This window comes from Cyanistes caeruleus, chromosome 1 (genome assembly GCF_971803275.1).
Source record: "Cyanistes caeruleus chromosome 1, bCyaCae1.hap1.1, whole genome shotgun sequence".
Classification (NCBI taxonomy): domain Eukaryota; kingdom Metazoa; phylum Chordata; class Aves; order Passeriformes; family Paridae; genus Cyanistes; species Cyanistes caeruleus.
The window spans coordinates 93,841,191-93,859,733 of NC_141701.1; the positions used below are offsets into that span (position 1 = coordinate 93,841,191).

At 38.1% G+C, this 18,543-nt stretch overlaps 1 protein-coding gene across 2 annotated transcripts in view; it reads right to left on the minus strand.

The window, feature by feature from the left end:
* Window positions 1–18,543, minus strand: part of DCDC2 (doublecortin domain containing 2) — a 54,744-nt gene that overhangs the window by 4,170 nt on the left and 32,031 nt on the right. For both annotated transcript variants that reach the window (XM_023919633.2, XM_023919634.2), the window contains exon 8: window positions 11,358–11,458. In XM_023919633.2, the coding sequence (XP_023775401.2) occupies window positions 11,358–11,458 (101 nt within the window). The remainder of the gene's footprint in view (window positions 1–11,357; window positions 11,459–18,543) is intronic.

The window sequence follows — 18,543 nt, forward strand, 5'->3', positions numbered from 1 at the left end:
ACAGTAACAGCTTATTCTGTTCCACCTACTCCAGGTTCCCTAACTTTGTAGCATTTAGTACATAGTTGTTTATAAATCCTGTCACAAGAAAATATCATGTATTACTAGCCCACAAACCGTTCCCCAAGAAGCATTTTACCTATGGACCAGGTCATGCCACGACCATTGGTATTGTCTTCTTTAAATACACAGAGAAGTAGCCAGAGAGATGAGGTAGACCTACCACTGGTCACTTCCAAGACATCATTCCCCTTCCCAAAGATCCCTGTATAGGGTGCCTTGGCTAGGTTTTGCTGGACATTTGGCAGCAATTTTTTCCTACACAGAATTGAACTAGCAGCCAGAAGGAACAAGATCTTGCCTCACCTTGTAGAAGAGTTATATGTATGGATAAAACTGCTGGCAGCATCATCTCACGACAGCCTGGGAGACAGTTGCACAAATTGTCTGGCCTTTGTCATTTGCCTTCCAGTTTCAGCTTTGAAGGCACACCTGACTATTCAGTCAACCAATGCTCCCACCTGCCAAGATTCCTTACATACTTCTGCTGAGGTATGGATCAAAATAAAGTGAAAAAAATCCCACAGGAGCGACAGGGATGACTCCCACCTAGCTTTATCAGACTCTAAATCTAAAGCAAACAAGCTGAGAGCAATAGATTATCTCTTAATCAAAACTGCTTGGAATTTTACTGTCCTCAGTAGCTCCTTTATGCAAGCTGCTATCTGCTGCTACAGAGAAGCAATTTGTCTTCTAAAAATTTATTTTCCTCACTAACCCTAACATTTCAAAAGAATTCTCTCATCACCTTCAACATATTAATAAGAGCCAGTTCAGTAAGATCAAGAATTTATTGAAGCCTCTTGATGAAACATCTTGATTTTCCTTTGATATCTAAGTTGCAACATAAGACAATTTTATTATGTCAGTACACAATGCCACATTGGCACGGCTGCAAAAAGGACAAGTCATTGTGTTGCAATAATCCACAGAATATGGAATTACTAGAAATACAACGTGGTTACATGACCAGGTAAATAATGGCTCCATAAGTGATTTTTGAAGTACAGTCATTTCTATGTGTTTTATTCAAGCCTTTCATCTAGTAACATCAAACTGGCCTTATTACCACTAAAATAAAACTTTAACAATCCAAGTCTTTACAGAAACCTTCAAAGAAGGCACCATCCAAAGCAAATTTGATCCAACCTTTGTAACCTGCAGCACATAAAGACAGCCAAGAATCTGTAGATCCATAAATTCTCAGAAATTACCCTCTACTCTTAGGCATGTTATCTACTAATTTGCTTTCAGTCTACTAAGGAAATTAGCAGCCCTGGATTATGACCAGAAACAGGGTAAGGTGGGACAAATTACACCAGATGTCGGTAGCTAAAAATGTGTTCGGTTTTACTTAATGGCCCCTGCTTGCTACGACATTACACACACTAAATGAAGAGAGGATAAGAAAAGTCAGCACAGACCTTCTCAGTTAACTGTTGTAGTCATCCAAGACATTACAATTTCCAGCTTTTTGGTAGTGGCTTTAGTATGGTGGCTTATTGTGGAGTGCAGAAGAAAGTGTGTAGGTTTTATGCCATGGTGTAAACATATGTATCCCAATGCTTTAACTGGTTTCACTGCTGTGGAAGCAGTCTTTGGCATAGAAGCACAGTGGACATGTGAGGGACAGTGACTTCCTGAAGTGCTATTCTATCTGGACTTATTTGACCTTATCTGTCTAAAATAGGTGTGGATGCAAATTTTTGAAGAGTTGAATCTGAGAAACATAGAATAAAAACATAGCATTACTGAACTGTACCCAGAAACTCACTGAAAGCTCACAGAGCATAGAACTAGCATGAAATAACATTCATGCTAACTTATTCCAACTAATTTAACTTGACCAATCAAGCTAAATTGCAAGAAAAATAATAGTAGAGAACAAGATGAGTAGAACAACTCCCATCAGTGCAAGTATAATGTTTTTATAGTAACTGAAAATTTCAAGATAGCTGAGCCTATTACTACAATGTCATTATTATTATAGACAAAAATAAAAAGCCACGTTTTCAGCTAATAACTGGAAAGCAAAATGCATTCTTCATTTAATCTCCTTTCAAGCTACACTACATAAGAATGGACATTTCAAACAAGTTAAAAATACACATTGATCCAGAGGAAAAGACCTCTCGCAAGGTAATCTAAAATGTAGTACGGTTCCCTCTGCATGTAGAGTCAAAGGTAGCCTTTAAAATGTGGGTATGACCATTGACTGTGCATTTCAGACTGCATAGCAGACCTAAGACAGGACTGTAGGGAGGAAATTGAAGGCCAAAACCACCCACCAAATAGTACTTTGCTCTTTACATAAAAAAAGTGTGATACTTCCTACTGAGATCTCATTGACCTACTCACCATGCATAAATTAGCATTCTCTATTTTAAGTACACCTTCTTCACTAAGAAAGAAGTATACTTAGCAAATTTTAGCTAGGGAACATTTAGGGAAGGAGAATGTTTATCTGCATATATAAATGCAGGGAAGAAAACAGAAAAAGGGAGAAAACCAGAGGTCTTAATAGTCCAAAGCCTGTAAATGCTGTACGTGCTTAACTTTACCTTTTTGAACAGTTTCAGTGATAGCAGTGATCCTGAAATAATGAACTAAAGCCTACATTAAAGTACTTGGTGGTTCAGAGTGTAATTTAAAGTCCCCTGGAGTCATTGGGAACCTTTCCATCGAATTTGATGCAGTCCAGCCATACCTCCACCTACCACTGTACAAACTGTCTATTATATATGCACCAAAATTACCACAAACTGTGCTCTCTCAGTCAGAATAAATCAGGATGGGCACACTGAAAGTAAAACAGGAATGCTGACTGAGACCCACCTATCCTTGCAGAAATTATCAGACTCAAGTCAGCAATGACCTTGTATACTGACATAGAAGCAGTGACACTTCCCATCTTAGTTTTTATCTTTTCATCAGTCACCTTTTAAATAACCAAAATATTCTCAGTCAGAATTTCCTGTATGGAATAAATTGGATGGATAGTCAAGACAGATGGGGGACTGCTCTTCCTGTTGTTAAGAAGTCAAGAGTTCAGCCTTTGGCCATTGTGATGGTTCACAGGAAGTTGTCCCTCACATTTGTGATTCTTATAAAAGCTCAGGGCATCTCAAATCCAGAGAAACAGCTCTGGATGTATCTCCAGGCCTGAGTGCCTGAGGTCTATCACCTCTATTGCAATACACAGTTATCATAAGGATATCAAAGATCGTAACAGAGAACAAAAGGCACATCAAAAATTCATGTTGGAAGCAAAAACAACTGTACAATTTCAACTTGGACTGGAGAAGCATTCCTACTCCTTAGGATAATTTTCACAATCAAGTGAGTTCTAGAGCAGAGAGCTTTTCCAGCCACTGTGCTAGATTATCCCCATTCCTCCTACAGCCGGAACTAATCATAATAAGGTTTGTAATTTTGCCTTTTGAATGGTTGAAATAAAATAGGAAGTAACCTTCCTTTTTGCATTGCTGGCTGCATCTTTTAAGCGAAGGTGATGCTTTTGCAGTTTCATGCTTGAAAGCACGTTACTTAAAGCAACTAGTTTTCAAACCATTCCTTTGTGAATGTGAGAACAGTTCTTTGCTTGTCATGGACTAGCAACAAAAAGACTCACTGACAAAAGACTTGTATATGTACATTGAAAAGCATACTCAACCAAAGGCACACAGTAAAACTGGAGCAATTCTCAGCTTCTTGCTGCAAACATGGACCCAGCTCGCTTTCTGGAAACCTCCTGACTTAACTAACAGGATGATGAGGAACAGAGCCAATTTCATTTTGCATTTAAGAAGTATGATTGCTTGACAGTATTTTTAATCTCAGCAAAAACAGAGCATTTAAAAAAGAAAGATGTATTCTAATTACACTCATCATGCTAACATTCATTAAGAGCTACATTACCAAATGCCATCATCACTCAAAAGCAGTAAGTCAGGAAATCTTCAGACATTGAAGCATTTGGCTTCTTTTCCTCTAGGGATGCTAATGTAAACCTCTCAGAAGGTTTGTACATGACTGATACTTAAAAGTGCAGTATCACAAATCATTTAAGGCAGAAATTATTTTGTACCATTAATATAAAACATAATTTTTCTTTGTTGAAGTCATTTGGAAATGTTTACTTGGCTAATGGTCACGGCAGACAAACAATGAGATAGACAACAAAAATCTTAAAGGTCATGAAAAGCAGCATAAATACATCTCACAAATGCACCAACAGGAACACTTGACTTCAATTGCACCAAACCTCTCCAGAACAGAGCTCCCCTGCTCCTACTCGGGAATGTTTTGTAGCAGCGCTGCACAGATTCCAACAGCGAAACATTTTGTTCCTGAACCAGAAAGTGTTGCTAAGTGACAACAGCCCTCTTCTCTTTCACATCATTTACAAAACCCAGGCTCTTAAAAACAAGCAAATGAATGGTTAAGGTTCAACTGTCTTACACTTCCCACACAGTTCCCACCTTTGCACAAAATGCACTGTTGTTACTGAAGGCAAAAAGTCTTTATCCCCACAACATTTAAACCTTAACATTTTTATGAGATGGGTGCCATTTATTTATTTATTTTTACAACACTGTAAAATACCTGAATCCACAGAGTCTAATCTTTCATAAAATCACAGCACCCAGAAGTCCAGCTAGAATGAATGGAAACTAAAGAACTTGAAGTGTAGAAAATACAGCTTTTCAAATTCCCTTCATTGGTCTCATTGTCCAGTAACTGGAAGCATACTTCATTTCTTAATCACAATGCAGCCATGGTAGAGAAGCCAACATCTTTGAGCACTGCCCTCTGGGGCCCCCAGAATAAGAGGGACATAGACCTCTCCTACAAAGACAGACACAGAGAGTTGAGGGTATTCAGTCTGGAGAAGAGAAGGCTGCAGAGAGATCTCTTAGCACTTCCCAAGGCCTGAAGAGAGTCTTTGTGAAATCCAGAGAGGATCTTCTTACCAGGGCATGTGGTGACAACACCAAGGCAAATGACTTCAAACTGACAGAAGACAGGGTTGTATTGACTATTGGGAAGAAATTCTTTACTATGAGGATGGTGGGGCACTGGAACAGATTGCCCAGAGAAGCCATGGATGCCCCATCCTTGGAAGTGCTCCAGACCAGGATAACAAGGCTCTCAGCAGCCTGGTCTGGTGAAAGGTGTCCCTGCCTGCGGTAGAGGGGTTGAAATGAGATAATTTTTAAAGTCCTTTTCAACCCAAACCATTCAATGGCTTTATGAGCTTATCAGATCTTTACATTTCTAATATGTACCTAAGTCAAAAATACTTTTTTCTATCTATTTCAGACGTCTATGTTTGCTTTTTCCCCAAAGCATTTTGCACGTGTTCAATAAAATTTGCCTAAACTTCCTACAATACAGTATGATCTGCTGAGCTTACCTGTAGATAATGAGAAAATTGTTAAGCATTTAGAAATAAGTCCTACTGAGACTGCAAAAATACAAAAATATTTTTATAAGTTCTTCTATAATTAGTTAAAAATGCCCTTTAAGTTAAGCAGTTTTAGAAACTGCCTGCTCGAGGGTTGCTGAAATTTTTGAAAACAGGGTTACACAGAGAAAACTTTTTTCAAAGTGGTATCAAACTAGTTTTACAAGAGTTTTGCATTTCCAGGCTTCACTCAGAAGTGAAGGCCCTTCAGCTGTTGGCCACACAGGCCTCTAAAGACAAGATCAGCTACTGCTACTACAGCTTCAGAAATCAGTCACCCAATGCAGAAACCACAGAAAGATCTCCCTTCTCATTCTGAACTGCAAGGAGCCAATCAGAGTAAGCTTCCCTGTCTCAAACAGACAAACAATAACAGCATTAAGTGTAAATCAATGGAGCTGAAAGAAGAATATACAGTGGAAAATATTATCTGCTGGCTTGTCAGCACTCAAAATTCATAAGGCTTAAATTACAGCTGCATCATTTGTAGTGAAATTTGAGCATAGGAAGTCCTGCACGTGTTCTTTCCAAATGCCATTTTGAAATCCTTACTGATGTAGTGCAAAATGTTTTCTTGTGAAAAGCCATAGCCTTTTTAATCAAAGAATGTCTCTTAAAGCAGCCTGCCTGTTGTAATGTTGAATCAACATAAACTTTAACATTTTGCCTTCAGCAATGGGGAAGATAAACATTTTATTCTGCTCACTGAGGTGAATCTTGGGTCTCTAAAGCAAAATGTATACTTCATAATGAAAACTGCAAATGAAAGGTGAAAATTTTCTGCTACTGATGATATACTCCAGCTCACCTAGGGGGGATACACAATCTCACATCACATCACAGCCCAGGAAATGGGAAATAATGAGAGGAAGACTGCATTAATCAGTGGACAAGTCTATCAAAGTGGAAAGCAAATGGATAATGAAAGAACCAAGAATGTGAACATCTACAGAAAAACTCCAAAGCAGTGCCTGTTAGAAAAATTTATCATCAACTAAGTTTTACAAATAATCACAGAAGCAGGTAAGCAGATGGGGATGATCAATCTGGAGGGGGGAAATAACCCAAAGAACAAACCGAAACGAAAACCCAAGCGGATACTCTTTCTACATCACATCTTAATAGCCAGTATCTTACACCCCATGGCAAAGCAGGCTGGCACAACAACATGCCTGATTTCCTTATGGGGTCATGCACTGGATAACTCTGGGTCTTGTAACTCTTATGCTTACTCCACCTCCCAAGGGCTAAGCATGGAAGAAGTGCAACCTCTGCAAATGGATAAACCACTGCAAATTTGCAGTGTTATTTCAGTATTATCACTAGAAACTGCTGCTTTTGTATTTTAGAACTTTTATAGAATGAAAGAAAAAGAGTATTTTTTTCTGAAAGCTTTAAAAGTTAGAATTTTTCCTCTCGGAGTTACTTTGAATATATTTGCATTATTACCAGAAAATCCAAAGTAACACACATAATTACTACCTCCAGTAAGGAAATACTATTATTTTGCTGCCTCCCTGTCAAGAACCACCTTGTTCCCTTGCTATTTGCACAACTGGTTTCATAGTCTGTCATCAGTCCCCGTGAATGTTGACACAATGATGCAAACAACCAACTTGGAGTAAGCCTGCGTGTCAAAAGAAGAAACCAATCATTTTGTATTTGGGAGCTGAAGTCTTGGTAAAGAATATAGAACAGAAAGGTCTGGTTTGGTTTAAGGCAAAATACTCATTTCTTTCTTCCTTGATGTTCAATTACAACTGTCAGCTAGTCTGGAGTAAAGCAAACCCTGTTCTTTTAATGTGTTTTCAGCTGGCAGACAGCATTTTACAGAACGGGACATAAGCGAGAGTCTAGCCAGTAAAACGCTAGGTTTAGTTAATGGCTAATCTGGCATTTGTTCAACTGTGTACTTCAAACAGCAAGACAGAGAAGGTGCATAAAAAGAAAAAAATATGAAGCTCTATCTTCACCACCTCATTTATGTGCCTGATGGAAATGATAGCCTATCAGAAGTGTCAGTATTCTAGTGAAAGCTGGCATGTAAATATTTATGCATTATGCAAGATAGTCAAGCCCTGGCTGGCTGTCCTTTCCCATATTTCTAGCAATAACAGAAACTCTGGTGCAGATAAGAAAAAGCTAAAAAGCTTTACATCACATAATTTAAAACAATTTTAAATGGTCATTAATATGAACCTGAACATGCAAAATGCTAAATGCTTCTAAGGTTAGAGTGACCTTAATTATCTGGGAATAAAAAGTACACTGTGCTACCCAGAAGGACATGGCTTCTTGCCAGATTACCAAGGAAACTATACATGAAGTTTTAACATTATATATAATCCATGGCTCGTGTTGCAATAAATCTTGGTGCTTTGTTTTGCTTTTATGGAAACACAAAAATCAGATTATACATAGTGTGCCTGACTGATTTTTAAATAGTTTTTTTCCCCATCAACTACACCTGCTTTCAGTTCCTTGTCCAGATAGCAAAATCTGTTGGTAGCAAGTGAAAAATATTTCTATCTGAACATGATGAATGGACCTTGGTACATGAGCTTAGAGGCATCCAGCAAGTTCCTAGCATTGCAGGCTTGCCAGCACATCTGATGCTCACTGACAACTGTGTGAACAGTTCCACTGCCAAACAGAGAAGTGGTAGTAGAGAGTTTTTCCCCTCCCTAGGGATGGTCACCATCAGCTGGCAGAGGCAAACTGGTGAGACACACAGAGCTACTGCCTGTGCTATAGGATCTCTGTGGAGAAGTAAGGCAGCTGCTTCCAGGGCTGGATTTCTTTGAATTGCACTCAGCCTAAAAACTAAGGTCTGACAACCCAATTTACACAGCCAAATGTCCTACATTGCCCAGAGGAATTCTTTACACACCTTCAGAGGCCAATAAACAGGTTAATAATTTCTGAATTTGATTATTACACTGTCAAGACCAGAGCAGAATGTGCTTCAGGATGTCATAAGAAACCAGGATTAAGACAACAGCCGGCATGTTCTTCCCCAATGTCAGTGCTATCAATATAACACAACACATCCTAATTATCATGACACCTCACCAGGACAACCACAATTAACAGGGCTGAGCCCAATGCTGCTCATCATGTAAGACTCTGAGGGTGGGGCAGGTATGTGCTGTGAGAAGACACAGCTGTATCATATCCCTTCTATCAGGAGGCAAGACAGTCATGTTCTTGTCTCTATCACCTGATTCATATGTCTTCAAGAACAATGTCTATAAAATAGCTGAGCAGCAGTCCTCCCCATTAAAGTGAATAAATAATGAGAATAATCCTTCTTACCAACAGGAGCCTAAGATAAAATCTGGATATTTTTTTTAGATGGTATGGTGTCAGTCTTCAAACTGGCTAATAAGTTCACAAAACATCTATTTCCCCTCAGGTATTGTATGTAAAAGCAGAACACAAGCTAAAGATATGTCTAGTATTCTTTTAGACATTAAACATGAAAAAAATCAGCCAACTGAATAATAAGCAACATTTAGTAAGCAATTAAATAGTGACATAAGCTCTAGCCCCTAAACTTTTTAATTTACTGCTGTGCTGTTTCTTATCTCTCTTCTGCTGAGGACTCAAAGCTGGAAAAATACTCTAGATGCAACCTCAGAGATGTCAAGTCAAGAAAAATAATCAGTACTACCCCATCCTACACAGGGAGCACTTGCCAACCATGGGAACTTGCATGGCCCTTTCTACAGCTCCTTTCTAGCCCACCTCTGTCAAGACTGCACTGAGACAGTTACTTCTTTACAGGTGCCCAACTTTGTACCTCTCTTGTTGAACTTCATGAGGCTTAAGTCATCCTACTCCTTCAAGCTCTGAATGACAGCCCTGCTTTCACCTGATAATGACAGCTGGGCCTGAATAAGGCTGTGTCCCATACCATCACCTATGTTACCCATGAACATATTATAATGTCTCAGGTACAGTACCAAACCCTGAGGACCACCATCTGTAAATAGGTACCAGTTAAATCTCAATCAGCTTTTAAATCTAACCAAATAAGCCAGTTTTTCACCTACCTTTTAGCCCACAAATCTAGTCTCTATTCTCATTAAGGATATTTTCCTCCCCATATTTACCACACTTCTTCCAATTTCTCCTTAAAATACTGACGTCTATACTGAAAGCAAGATAAAGGACAATAACTGCTCTCCCTTCCTCCACAGACGCGCTTATTTCATCACTGAGGCAATGAAATGGGTAAAGTATGATCTGTCCATAGTACATCCATAGTAGTTATTCCCAAGCACATGCACCAGTTTCCATTTCTCAACAAGCTTTTCTTCTCTCAATTCCATTTCTGCATATCCAGAAAATGCCTCTATTCTGCTCTTTAATAATCTATCCCCCTCTTCTGCCTCTTTTAGTTTGAAGTCAGGAGTCCTCTGCTCAAATTGGCCTCCTGTTATGCTTGCTTGTTATCTTGCACAGTGGCCATAGTTCTTGTAGTTTGAGGAAGTTTCTCCTGGAAATCAACTAGATCTCCTGAATTCCTCCACACTTCAGGGCAGCCTCACACATGATCCTGTGGCCAGTTTCCCAACCAAGCCAAAGACAACTCTCCTAACTTCTAGGATTTTTTTATTTTCTTATTTTCCACCCTACTTTCTTCAGGGGCTTAAACTCTGAGCATTTCACAGCTAGTGCAACTAAGGCTTCCACTGTCAGATGCCAAACAAGTTTCTATTTACGCTTGAGAAGTAAATTCAGCAGAATGATTCACCTAAATATATCTCTCACTACCAACATCAAAAACCTGTCTCAGACACACTCCAGAAATCTCATAGATTTTTTTATGCTCCATTGCGTTGCCCTAGGTAATTGAAGTGCATTTACAAACTCTTATCTTTAGCTCCCTCCCATTTTTTACAGACTCACATAAACAAACAATCCTCAGCTCTGCTGAGCACCAGTATGTCATAAAAATGCCCAAGATTCTTGATGTTACTGGGATGATTTTTAGCCTGAGAAATCCTTTGGATAAACTGTGATTCCTTGTATCAAAGCATGGATCAGAAATACTATTTTGTGGCCAATGTGACAGGCTCCAAGCCGTCATCAATGGACACCAAAAGCACAATGCAACAGGAAACAAAGCTGAACAAAGTTGGCAAATTCCTACAAACCCGTAAAATGAAAAAGAGGACTGTCTTGTGAGTAATTCATTAGCAGAAAGAAACCACATATGTTTTCGGCAAATAGTTTAAGCAATTCTACTCTTCCCTTCCTTGGAATAAGCTTCAATTTACCTATTCCTTGTATTAAATCAGTCCGCAGGAGCACAAATCAAAGTACAAAAAGGAACGTATAATCTTATGTTTAATTATTACGACCTATTTATTGCACATAAATTTTAGGATTAAAAAATTGGCCAACAAAGCACATGTTGCTCCAACAGAACTAAGTGCTGTCAGCTTTAACAAAAATCAGATAAATCCACACATGTTGTGGTCAAGAGCTGGAGGAATACTGCTCTACCAGTATAAAGAGACTGCAGTTCAGGTGAACCTATTTGGTAGGATGTAACAGCAGGAGTCCTGATTCACTAAGGCTCTGTAAGAGCTCTCAAAGCAGTTCTAAAGCTGATGAAAAGGTAACTGACATTTGACATATTAACACAGAAAGGGAGATTTGCTAAAGCTGCCATAAAATAAGCTGTATTGTTGAGCTTACAGTCATCCCCACAGAATTATGCTGTACACTTGAAAGAAATTGAGGAAAGAGAATCAATGCACAGTCTGTAATCCTAAAAAAAAAAAAATGCAAAGCTATTTATTTAAAGCTTCATTACTACCTGGTCCAGTGGAACTTCCACAAGAGTATCTTCATCTTCTTGCACTTCAACTGCCCCCCACATTTCAGACCCCTCTTCTCTGGCTTTGTAAATATCTTCACCTATAATGGGAAAGATAGAGTGTAAGGAAGTGAAGTCCAATGGTGACACAGTGTGGCTCAACTACTGAACTGCACATTCAATTTTGCTTCTAAGAAAAGCTTTCTGAGCTGACCCATCATTCCCCATACAGTTCTTTCAAGGAAGTCTTCAGTCTCACATTATTATCAATTTGTTTTTCTTTCCTTTTAACAACAAATACTTACATAGTACACCACGTGGGGAAGGGGGCAAAAAAGAAAGGGAACTGAACAAAGTGCTGAATCTGAAGTTCCTTCACTTTGGGCAAAGATCCAGAGCGAATCTGAACTAGATACATTACAACAACAACATAATACTTAACGTTTCTACAGTCAATTACAGTATCCTTTAGTAATGAGCATTGTAATAACATACATCTATCAAAAATTTCAGTCACTGAATCAAAAACAAACATGCTGAATCAGGTCAGGGTTAAAAGATTAAGAGCAACAGTTGTATTAGTTCTACTCCTCAACTCTGGGCACATGCAAGTAGCACAAACAGCTGAAACTCCACAGAAGCATTAAAAAGCAGGTACTCCTGGACAACAAAGATTAACAGTTGCATTGGTATTCAATTTTGCAAAGATCTTATACCATTTAGTTTTAGTAATTCCTTTCCTCTACATGTAAGGAATAACTAGGGGTCTCTGAAGTTTCCAACACAGGCCTTACAGTATCAGCTAATTAGAAAAGGGAAGATAGGTACATATGGAAAAAAATTTCCAAGTGATGCACAATCCTCTCTTTTTTCCCCTGAACTGAAAACAGCCCAGAAAATAAAGGCACAGGTTACTCCAAATCATCTCTCTCCACTGATCAAGGAAATATGAATATGTGCCCATATCCAATGTAATATGTAACTACAGTAAGAAAGATGAAAAAGTGTTTCCACTATTTCTGACTGCCTCCTAGCTCTTCATAGAAGGATCTGAACTTGGTAATATCAACCAATACAAATTGATTGACATTGCTGGATGCTGCTAAAAAAACAGCTTTAGTATAGCACAGAACCAGTTTGGTGGGGAAAAAATTAATAAAACCACAAGACCCAGAAAAATCCAGCATCCAACTGTGTAAAAAGTCAGCACTGACTACACTGTCTAGTTTTCCAGTTACTTTCTTATCACTGTGAGAGTCAAGGGAAGAGTTTGCCCTGGGAACAAATTCTGAGGCACCATACCTCAGGTGTAAATGGCTGGAGGGGAGGTGTCAGATGGCCTTAGAAGTTGCTGGCCAGACACTGCCCAGAGGACCAGAAATGAAGGCCATTCTCACAGTCTGAAATGAAGAGGCAGAATTGGGGGTTTCTATGGCACATCACAATGAAATTCCAGTGGTGCTGCTGGGTGCATCTTAGGAGAGAGATTTCCTGATGGACAGGGCAGCTTGACTACCCAGACATCAGTCCTGCTGGAACTCCCCACCCTACCAAAAGATCTGCAGTACTTGTCCTCTGAAAGGATCCCTGTTGGAAATACCGGAGGTCTCTTAGCATCATTGGTTGGATTCTTATCCTAAATAACACGTGTTTTTTAAGACCTGATTTTCATATTACACATGAAAATAATAATTTTCTTTTTTAATTTCCTTTTTTCTTGGGAAATTATAATAAATACAATGCATGTGCATGGATGTTCCATTGAAACCAACTAAGGACATTCAATACTTGATGACAGTATGATAAATCTTGGGCAATCTACCTGCATGTATCTCATTACAAATCCCCTTTGACACAAGACTTGTTTGGGTTTTTTGACAAAATCAGCAATAAAAACATGGAGTGGCTGAGAATAACAACAAGATGCATCTGAACAGAATGTTACCTGTACTTTTTCAAATAATCAATGCACTTCACACTTGCCATTTTTCTGAGTTCTCTAAGAGACAGAATGCTCTGTTTCTCTTACCTGGTATTATCAGTTGCCTCTCATCATAGACATTAGAGTTATAGATTTCCACCACACTCTGAGAGGAAAATGTTCCCTAAAAGCCACCAAGAAGACTCTGCTATTTCAAGGCCTTCCCTTAAGTATGTAAGAAAATAACCTTGCCCTAGATTCCTTGGCTCACTGAACTATAAAAAGTCAACTCAGAGTCTGAAAGAACTGCATTTAATATCACCCTCCTTCCATTTAGACTCTGTAATAACACCTTTGCCTTCAAGGTCCCCAAGTCTTTCAACCAAAATGGGAACTGTCTGGCCTCTGGAGGTAAAAAGGGTTTTGGTGCAGGGGCAATTTTCATCAGGTTCTTACTCCAGGGCAAAAGGAGGAGTACAAGGGAGATGAACATGTGTTAGCCCTGTAAGCCAAATCCACTCAAGAGCTGAGGATTCTCAATTTTAAAGCACCTCTTCTTAGAAGAGAGATCAGGCTCAGGGCTATGCTGAACAACCCAAGGAGACAGACATGCAGTATTTTGAAAAAAACTTAATTATGGAACCAGGAGAGAGCAGGAGAGAGGAAAGAAGACTGTAAGTTTCAGTAAGGAATCATATTTCTCTTTTAAAAGAGAGTGCCCAAAAAGGTTTTTGCAGGATTTCGATGAGCAAAATCTGAAATCTCAGTGGAATTTCCTCCAAGCACTTTCTAGCAGGTGTTTGCTCAGAAAGCTGGTCATAAATGAAAAGCTACTAGTTGAAAAGAACTCTGCACAACACTCTAGCATCTCTTGGGGATACCACTGTTGTCTTGCACAGAAAGAATTCTCAAGAGTAACAGCATCCCTGTTCTTCCACAGACTGAAAATATTATTTAAGGATAATAGAACATTTACAACAAAAGGGAAATTATTTACCTCTGCACAAACATAAGAGAATGGAAGACAGATGTCCAAAATATGTGTACAGTCAGGGGAGGAATTAAAACACTTAGGTCTGAAATGTGCCAAAATAGATGAAGAAAAAAAATGACACTAACTGAAAGATGGGGAAGTTGTAACACTTGAACAAAAAATTCGAAAGGTAATGGCAAGGAATGCAATTAATCTTAAATTGGGACACACACTGTTGTCTTTTGTTACAAAAAGTGAAAAGAAATACAAAAATTGCAAAATAATTTACATAAAATTGATTTGAATAAATGGAGCATTATGAAAATAGCTTAAAATGTTAATTGTTACTCTACAGCCAGAAGTATTTACACTTTCTGCATGTGAAGTTACAAATATTTGGAGGATGGAAGCTGAGTGAAAGGCCAACACCTTTCTTGTTTCTGTGATTCTGTGTCAAGATCTTGTCAACAGAAGTTTTCAGGCCACATTAATCACAATTATTGGTGCTCTGAGTTACTTCCAAGGAAATGTTTTCAGCTGGGTAACTTTGCCTCATATTTTATAGATAATGCTTTTTAGTTTAGGAAAAAAAAGTATGAAAAAATCTTATTGATGCAATACTTCACATCTCTGTGTCTGAATCATTAGTCAATTTCTTCAATATCTCTAAGGGAGAAAAAAAAAAACAAGAAAGCATTTTAGAAAATGCCATAAATTACATGTAGAAACATTTTTGCACATCTTCATCCTGTATTGTTATGGGCTTCTATTGCAATCTGTACTGAAGCAGAAATATGTGGTATACCGTGCCAAAAAGAAAAATTCCAGCACTTCCATTAAATGGAACATTTATGACTACTACAAACAGTTCATACAAAATTGTAGATTAAACATATTCCTCTTTTATGAGTCAGCTCTGACTTTCTTGTGCTTCAAACTACCTGAGAACTGACCAGAGACAAGCACCCCTGAAGCAGAAGAGCTCTGAAATAGGGTAAGAAAGGAAGGTATGTCTCCTGGCAGCTTTGCTGGTAAGTATAAACAGAGGATTTAGTTCAGTTCAGTTCTCAGTTCTCCATGCCACAGCAAGTGCAGCTTCTGTAAAAAGGCCAAACAAAAATCACTGAAAGTTTTGTGATCTTCTGTGAGGGCATTCTTACATGGTGTCCAAACAAAAAGAAGATATTGTAGTTTTTCAAGTCTTGCCAGTCACTGTGTGACTACCTTGAGGCAAAAATCAGCACTATTTTTTATACTTTAAACAAAGAGTTAGGTAACTTAAACATCTCCTGTTATTTCTGATTATTTTAAAGCAGGGTCATGTTCAGCAATTTAGGTAAAAAGGGGGAAGAATAACCTGCAGAAGGACAAAGATTTATTCAAAAGGAGCAGCCAGGTAGAAAGAGAGCATATGCAGAGGCTGGAGGATATAGACACTGAAGGAGATGATGATGGCATAGTGATGTTAGAAAAAATATGTGGAATGAGGAACTGTATAAGAGCAAATAGAAAGCTGAGGGAATTCTGGTGAAAAAAAAGGGAAGCAATGGGGTCCAATGCACTGACTGGAAGGCAAAAAAATGGTTTTTGCAGACTAGAAGAGTAGAAGCTTGAAAGAATGAGAGAGGGGAAGAAAAACAAGTCTGCAGGTACCCAAGCCAATTTAAGCTTCCTAAAGGAATCTCCCTTCAGGAAAGACCTCAAAGAGGAATGCTGCTGGACTATTACCTACCAATTGAATGTTTGTGCTCTGATGTTACCACACACACAGAAGTGCAGCAGAAAAAAAGAAAAAAAAAAAAGCAATGAAAAAATGCTCCTTGTTTTCAGGAAAGTATTTTTACTGAATTTTTGTTCATATTTATTTCTCCAACAAACAATACTTATTAAGACTCTGGAGACTGGAAAGAATTCTTACAGAACGTTTTGGTTTCAGGCTGAAGGGATGAATGAAAACTGCAACCACAAGTGCTTTCCTATGTTCCTATGGAGTTTCTTCAAGAGTTGTGCTCTCTCCCGCCTCTTCTCCAGCTCCATAATCCCACAGAGAGAAAGAGTGATGAAATCTCAGGAGGATCCAGATGGCTTAAAACTCTGAATTCCTCAAAGCCTTGTCAGGGTTACCAGGAAAGGGAACATTTGGAGCATGGAACAGCCCTGACAAGGAAAGGTACCTACTGCCTCAAAAATGCCAAGGACCAACTCAACCTGCCCCAAGTAAATTCAAATGACACAGGTGTTGAAACACTGGCACCTACTTTATGGCCAGCTTCTTCACAGCTAGGAGCAATGAAGCCACACAAATAGTAAGAACAAGAGAAATTTTCAGCTGAAAAAGGCAGTGAAATTACATGAACAGGATGTAATCAGAAACAGTCTTTGGTAATCAGGTCCAGAGGCTATGGGTGAGAGAAAGGCACTGTGGTCAGGATTGGATGAGAAGCTTGGAAAGCATAATAACTGGTAAATAGGGGATGAGGTTTCTGATTTTGTCCTTGGCCAAGGTCTATCTCAAAGTAAGCAGCTCAGTACTCAACTGCTTTCACCATAGAAGGTGGTACTGTATTCCTGCAGAGCTTTTCATCTCTGTGACTGTTGCAAATGGACAGATAAAACCAATTCAATTTAAGACTATTTTAAAACTTCTTAATGACTTGCACAATGACTCCTAAAAGTCAAAAATCTTCATTTTGAGAGTTTTGAGAGTTACCTACTCTGTCCTGGCCCTTATCCATGCCAGCTCTTGCTGGCTTTGCAGCCCCAGGGAATTAATTTGTGTGAAAGGGATTCTGCTGCCCATTCAGGAGAATTTTCTAGATATTCCCTAGATCTTTTTTACTTCCTAATCTCTTGATAGGTACAGAACAGAGAAGTTACCAGCAACAGCAAATTTATAAATGCCCAAAAGATTTTGACTAGCAAAATTTCATGTTTTAGTAGTTGTCTCAATACAGAAGCATTCAGTGTATTGTGCATTCATCTCAGTATGTAGAGAAAGAAACCATAAATTGGTGCCTGTATAACCAAGCAAGTCCTGGCTAAAATGCAAAGACCATTTTCTGTTTGATGCCAATCAGTATTTCAGCTGGAATTCTTTATCTGCACTTTGATAGACAAGGTTATAAGACTTTATTAAATACTAATTAAGTTATGTATTAAACTAACTCATAAGAAATCTGAGTTTATTTTTAAATAATTAAGTTTAATTATTTAATATTAATTAAATATTAAGCTTAATTAATGAGTTTAAGTATTTTTAAATAATTAAGCACAGAATAAATGGCTTTTATATAAGCTCCTTTCCTAAACATCATTAACTGCAAAATATTTATTGCAGTGAAAATTACAAAATATAGAGATATTAATGCATTTCAAATTTTAAACTGAATGAAATTTAGTAGTAGAAATTTTAAGTCATTGTAATAATAGTCTGCCCTCAGTATTTTGTGAAAATCTGAGGCATCTATTAACTGCAAGCCCTATACATAAGGAAGTTAATGTGACTATAAAAAAAATTAATGTGACTTACAACAGAGGCTGCCTCATAAAAACAGTAAGTAAAATTCAAAACCAAATGTAAAAAAAGAAAAAACGTGGCTCATAAAATTGAATAGTTTGCTATGAGGAAAAAGGAAGACATCTGTTATGCCTGCATATAACATAATTTTATTTTGTAGTTTTCTGTGTGTTTTGGGGTTTATTTAATTTAAAAGCAACACTCTTGTACAATGCCCATTTCCAACAAAAAGCCACTGTCTTCTTGATAGTTTTGCATGTGTGTTCATGTCTGTGACTCCTGTCATCAAAAAGCAATGGAATTGAAAATAATGCTACCAATATACATATAAAACTGTTGATAATATTAAAAAACACATTTTTTTCCTTGATAACATTGTAGCCTCAAGCTTTTAAGCAATTGCTTCCTCTCCTTCGAAAATTTTGAATTCGTAATACAATTTGATGGTACTAGAGAATGCTGACATCTGATTACCTCAACAGAAACTGCAAAAGATGCTTCTAGAGGCTGCCCTTGTATGCAGCATTCTCCCTTACTAATGGGAAATATGGTAATGCTTGAGCAAAGGAAAAGCTGCAATAGCTCACTCATCTTTATATATCAACAACTACAAAAATAAAGGACTGAGCGTCCCTCTCCCTGTTTTGGTCTTTCATCTCATTTACTCGCCATCTTTCTAAGCATTCAATTTATTATTTGATTTAAATTGCAGCTCATTAAGGCCATTCACATTTTGAAATTAAGAAAGTGGTGGTCATTCAGTCACATCTTTTTT